The sequence below is a fragment of the Scleropages formosus genome, chromosome 10, assembly GCF_900964775.1.
Source record: "Scleropages formosus chromosome 10, fSclFor1.1, whole genome shotgun sequence".
Lineage (NCBI taxonomy): Eukaryota > Metazoa > Chordata > Actinopteri > Osteoglossiformes > Osteoglossidae > Scleropages > Scleropages formosus.
The window spans coordinates 29,708,172-29,714,249 of NC_041815.1; the positions used below are offsets into that span (position 1 = coordinate 29,708,172).

Here is a 6,078-nt window from a genome sequence, read left to right on the forward strand (position 1 = left end):
AGCATAGGGGGGTGCAGACCCTGCTGGTCAGCGACATTGATAAAATGCCTACAAAAGTGATAACGGGGTAAACAAAGTGAAGATGGCGGCGGAGTCTTCCATCATGAGTCATTGTGAGCAGTATCACGAACAAATCAATGTGCCGTGGTCAGTGGAATTTCGGGACCGCAAAAGAATTTACTTGAGTCAAGTTTCCATAGCAACCCGCTGGTCGCAGCAGCACTGCAAACACTGCAAATGAATTAGACATAAAGCATTAATTCACTTTACGGTACACGTGTCATTCTTTAAAAGTAGTGCAGGAGACTGCGATGGCGAGCATGACGGTGACATCCAGGCGGCGGTCAGCGACCATCTGCCGGACGAGGTCCAAAAAACAACAAAGCCAGGAGACTCTCACGTGCAGGAAAATCTGCCTTTATAGGTACAAACAATCAAAGTCCACTGGAGACGCGACTTGTGCAAATCAGTGACCCGATGAACGGCTGCAGTCGTGGCGAAGAACAGCGCCACTGACCATCGACCCTCAGGGGGCCACTGCTCAGGTGTTCAAGACACATTCAGATACAGCAGAAGAAACGGAAATAATCACACTGGGTAACTTTTACCCCATTTACCCCCCCACCCCTGATGTTAAAATCATTTACCAGCTTGTCATGATAGGTTGTGCAACAATGTGCAGAAGAATCTCGGTGCGGAGGGTTCGAGAGGCACGAACACAGTCAGGCCATCCACCCTGACCTGAACACGGAACCACAAACGGCTTCTGCTGGAGTGAGATCTGCACTCCAAACACACCCAAAAAGTCGCATAAAATAGTGTTTTATCATAAATATGAGCATTCGGCTGCTTTGTTCTTATAAAATCTGCTCTTTAATCTCTGAGCCTTGCATCACCCCCCCCTTCTGTCCTCAACCAGGACGCACAGGAGAGGCAGATCGCATCACACTGCTGCTGACCGAGGGTGTCCAGTCAGGGTAGGAATCTCTCTCTCGCTCATACACACACTCCTCACGCACAGTCCAGTCCAACACAACCCAGCCCAGAGCAGCTTCAGCACTGAGCTAGAGACACAACACAATAAAGATGTGCACAGGTAGGTGTGTGTGTGTGCGCGTGCGTGTGTGTGCGCGTGCGTGCGAGCACACAGTAGTGTGTGTCTCCCCAGCGCCTTCTGCTCCAGTCTGTCCCAGGCTTCTCTGGCACACCAGTACGTGCCTCTTCACCCGTCCTCAGGCCGACACATTGACGTCGCGCAGGGAGACGGGTCCGGAGGGCACCTGCTCCGTGGGGGAGGGGGCCGGCGAGGGCAGCATCCCGGCAGGGGTGCCGTTGGAGGCGGCGCCGCTCTGGAAAAGGATCTGCTGCAGAGTCCTGCGCAGGTTGGGGTGCAGGCGCCCCTGGGTCTGGCAGAACACCTCCACGGCGAAGCACTTCATGACCCCGGAGCACAGGTCCTCGTACAGCGGCACCGTGTACATGCGGGACGTCTGGGGGCGGGGTTACACAGCAAGGGTGGAGTTAAGTCTCGGAGCAGAGTAGCGAACATGGGTGAGATCGAAGAGGGTAGGAAGGAAGGCGCGCGGAGCTCATGGCAATAGAAAGTGAGAAATACGCCGTTTAGGGTTCACAGCTCTGGCTCCACACCCTCTCGCTCATCCCCGTGGCCCACCCTCCGTCCCCAGGTCGCATGCTCACGTGTTTGTGCAGGAAGCTGCGCACTCGGGGCAGGTCCGGGTAGAAGCCGTTGCGCACCACAATCTGCAGCCAGCGGATTTGCACCTCGGCGTTCATGCCGTCCAGCAGCGAGGAGTAGCAGCGCGACAGCTGGGTCATTGCCTCTGACGGACACACGGGACAGCCAATCAGGAAGCGGCAGCAGCACACAGTCACAATGCAGCAATACGAGCAGGCGGGGCAACGCTGCCCCAGCAGCACACAGCCCACACATGGGGGTGGTTGTCGCGGGTGTGAGGGAACGAGAGCGTTGCAGACAGAACGAGAGGGACACCTTGGGGCAGCGGTGTGCTGTCCAGCAGTCGGTCCAGGAAGAGCACTGTCTGAAAGGTGCTCCAGGAGGAGAGGTCAAAGGCAGCAATGGCCTCCAGGTCGGGGGTGTCGTCCCCCCACAGCTCACAGAGGCGCTGAACGGGCTTGGTGAGGACCGCCCCCGCCGAGAGGTCCGGCTCGTACAGGGGGGGTCCGCAGTCGTTCAGCCAGCGCTCAAACTCCAGCCCTGGAAGACGAGGAGAAACGCGACATTGTGCTTCACCTGCGGTCACTGCAGTGCCGCCAGCGCCATAGCAACAGGGCGGGAAAGCGATCATAAGGGTGCTGACGGGTCAAGAGCTCACCCTCCCTCTGCGCCACGCAGGTCTCCTTCAGATGGGGGAAGAAAGACAGGAAGAAGCCGAGCAAGTCCTGAGCCACCACACTCCTGAACCGGAACTGCTCGATGTAAGCCTGTGCAGGGGGCGGGGCCAGAGAGAGCAAATAAGTGACATCATGATAACAGAGGATGAGAAGATCCAAGCGGCACATGGTGGGAATATGTCGGTTGCTTGCGTGCATCTTGCGTGTGTCCATACGCTCATCTGCCCTTGTAGGGTCGGGGTGTGTGAACACACACACACACACACACACACACACACACACACACACACACAGGAGTGGCCCCTCACCCTGAGGAAGCTGTCGAAGCGCTTTGTGTCCCCGCACAGCTGGGACAGGTAGGACACGAAGCAGTAGCCCTTCTCATAGGTGAACAGGTTCATCAAGCTGCTTGGATTCACACCTCGAGGACACGGAAGGGGGCGTAAGAACAATCACGCGTGCCGCACATTAAGACACACACTCACTCGGGCACGCAGACATTTTGAACAATAACAAAACAACCTTCCTGCTGCAACGAACACACACACACACACTTAGAGCTGCTGTCTTTGGACCCAAAAGTCACAAGTTCGAATTCCACCTTCAGCAGCAAGGCACCTACACTAAATTGCTCCAGTAAAATTACCCTGCTGTATGAATGTTGAATAACTGTAGGTAACTTAACAGTGCAAGTCACTCTGGAGAAACGAACACTGTAAAGTAATAAATGTAAATTTCTGCTCCTGGGAAGAGGAAGGACTGACTTGTTGTCTCCTGCAGAACATTGACAAGATGCCATTTTCTATGACCTTTGGAACAGATAAATTGTGTACGAGGCACACCTGGTTCGAATTTCACCTGCAGCTTGCTCACGGGGTGGTTGTCCCCTAGGAGGCGCAGCTGCCTGTGCAGGGCATCCAAGCGGAACCCGGTTTCCAGGCAGGTGAACGCCTCACCTGGAGGACAGCAAGAGCGCATGTGTAACAGCTAAGAGACCAGAGGTGAGAGAATAAGCGTGCGCGTGTGCGTACCGTAGGCCTCGGTGGTGATGCGCCGCTGGGCATAAGTAGCCAGTCCCTCGCTGAGCCACATTTCCTCCCAGGAGGCGTTAGTGACGGCGTTGCCAAACCAGCCGTGTGCGATCTCGTGGATCACGTCGATGAGCAGGAACTCCTGGCTCTCCAGGATGGATGAGATGATGAATGTCAGGCATGGGTTCTCCATGGCAACGATGGGAAAGGATGGTGGCAGGAAGACGATGTCATACCTGGGGGGGAGGGGGCACAGCTGTGGCAGCGGCATTACAGTGACTCACACTGGGACGCCACAGGTCACCCAGACACTTTCGCTGACGGAAATCAACGAGTCGCGGAAGTCGGGCTCTTTGGCCACTTCCTGCTGCCCCCGTCCCCACTGACCTTCCCCAGAAATAGGGTCCGAAGAGCGTTTCGGCCAAGCCCAGCCAGTGCTCCACGCTGTCCCCTAGCTTGCTGACAGCGCCTGTGAGAATGCAGGGCTCTGCCCAGACGCGGCTCCTGGCAGCAGAAAACGGCACAGTAAAGCCCGCAATACAGCCCTGTAACCATAGCGACCCGGACGCTTCTGCTGTTACTCTTTGCAACACCATGTCCCTCAGTAACTGAAACACAGGCACAAACCAGCATCTACCCTGCCCACCTGGGGCCGATGTCAGCGGGCTGCAGGTCTCCCGCTACCAGTGCCACCAGGTAGGCCGGGACGGGAAACTTCATGGAGAAGTGGAAGGCGTCGTCATCTTCCGAGTACGCGCTGTGGGAGGCGCTCATGAGCACAGTGACGCCCTCGGGGACCTGCGGGGAAGCAGGCTGGTCACGCATGCGCGCGCACGCACACGGAGCCCGGCGGGCGCTGCGGTCGGCGACTCACGCGGACGGTGGCCGAGTAGGTGCTCTTCACAGCCGGCGTGTCGAAACACGGGAAGAAGGAACGGTTGCACACGGAGTGACCCTGCGTGAAGACGAGCGGCCGAGTCTGTCCGCACGTGAGCTCAGCGTCCAGCCACCAGATCTGTGCGAGAGAGAGACCCCGTGCGCGACCGTTACCTCCACCGGTGAGAGTCCCTTATCCGAAATAATGTCGACGCTCGTGTCAGTGAAGCCCTTACAATAACACATTAACAAACATTAATAAACGGGCCCCTCGCAGGCCTTCAGAGCGCAGCGAGCAGCTGGCAGAAGGCGGACCACGGAGGGAACGGAGGGTCGCAGGTCGGTGTCACTCGTCATTCTGCATTTACGTTCACCTGGCACCGTCCTCGCAAGCGACTCGCTCGCGTTAAGTTACTCGCAGGGATTCATTCAGCCATCTGGGGGGGATCTGAACCCATGTTGAAGCCATGTCCACCTGCCGCCTGCCCGGCATCACCATCCACTACTACTAGCGCTCCGTGACAGACGAGCTAATTAGTTACTCAGCTGCAGCCCAACCAACTGGCCGCTTAATTGGCTAATTAATGGGTTAGTTCTAGTTAATCAATGGGCTAGTTAGCTTAGCTCCTCAGTGGTAGGGAGCGCGGAGCGCAGCGCTCACCGCCGGCCCGTCCGTCGTCGTGTAGCGCACAGTGACCCGGAAGGGCCGGCGCGGGCGCAGCGCCCCCTGCGGGAGGCTGATGCTCAGCGACGAGCCGAACTCGGAGAAGGGCTCCACCCGGAACGTGAGCGACACGGAGCGGCCCGGCGAGCCGCGCGCCCCCGGCACGGCGCAGTCCACCGCGTGCACGAGCACGGACGGGTGCGTGTCCAGCACGAGCGTGTGCGCGCCCGCCTCCAGCGGCACGAGCTCGAGCACCTGCCAGCCGCTCATCTCCTTGAGGCCGAAGTCGAGCCGCAGGTCCAGGTGGAAGTGCAGCAGCCGGAAGCTGCGGAAGTTGGAGGCCGAGGCGACGTCCACGTCGGGCCGGGAAAGGCGCTCCGGACCCCCGCCGCCCCCCGCCTCGCTCGGCTGCCCGGCCCCCGGGAGCGCCTTGCGGCAGCAGCAGAGAGCGGGACGCGGCGGGAGCTCCGACATGGCGGCGGGGGAGACGGACGGAGACGCCGGTTGTGCCTTGTGGCGGCGGCGGCTCAAACTTCAAAGTCAAAGTGGTGCGAAAAGAAAATTCCGAAGAGAAGTAAACAAACAAGGAGCCGAGACAGCGGTCGGTCGGTCGGTCCGGACGGACAGACAGACCTAGACGAGATTCACAGACGGAACGGGACAGACAGGGGGGCAAACCGAACGAACGGGCTCCTACGACCGGCCACCGCCGCCTCTCGCTCTTGTGACGGAACTCGACAAAGTTTTTAAGTAAAATCCATGGGGCCCGAACCGCCCGAGAGCCCCGCGCTTCGCTCCCCCAAACTCGCACAGAAAGAGACGGAAAGTCGGCGGAAAAAAAAGTTGAGCGGCGAGACGGGGAGACAGGAAGTGGGACAGCGGAGGAAGTCCCTTCGGCCCGCAGGGGGCGCGCACGAGGCGGCCGAGGAGCCCCGCGCCGCCCCGCGCCGCCCGTAGAGGGCGCCTGCTGCCAAGGCGCGTTCACACGGCTCATAGTAGGACGAGCGCGCAGCTCTTCCGTGGGGTTTTTGTGTGTGTGTGTGTGTGTGAGAGAGAGAGAGAGAGAGAGAGAGAGAGAGAGAGAGAGAGAGAGAGGTCCAGAACAGCTCGAGTACAGCGGATGGTTTTACACTC

General features: G+C 58.7%; 1 protein-coding gene across 2 annotated transcripts; it reads right to left on the minus strand.

Annotated features, from left to right (window-relative positions):
* Positions 1-85: 85 nt before the first annotated feature.
* Positions 86-5,813, minus strand: rnpepl1 (arginyl aminopeptidase like 1). Of its 2 annotated transcripts, none has more exons than XM_029255451.1 (11): positions 5,200-5,813; positions 4,279-4,419; positions 4,051-4,202; positions 3,792-3,908; positions 3,405-3,640; positions 3,216-3,329; positions 2,682-2,794; positions 2,355-2,463; positions 2,012-2,236; positions 1,699-1,841; positions 86-1,490 (listed from the first exon to the last, which is right to left on the minus strand). In XM_029255451.1, exons 1-11 carry the CDS (start codon positions 5,416-5,418, stop codon positions 1,233-1,235), a joined length of 1,827 nt encoding a protein of 608 aa, XP_029111284.1. In that variant the 5' UTR covers positions 5,419-5,813; the 3' UTR covers positions 86-1,232. The 2 variants fall into 2 exon arrangements, with proteins under 2 accessions (XP_029111284.1, XP_018603994.2); XM_018748478.2 differs by having other exon boundaries at positions 4,942-5,813.
* Between the last annotated feature and the right edge of the window lie 265 nt (positions 5,814-6,078).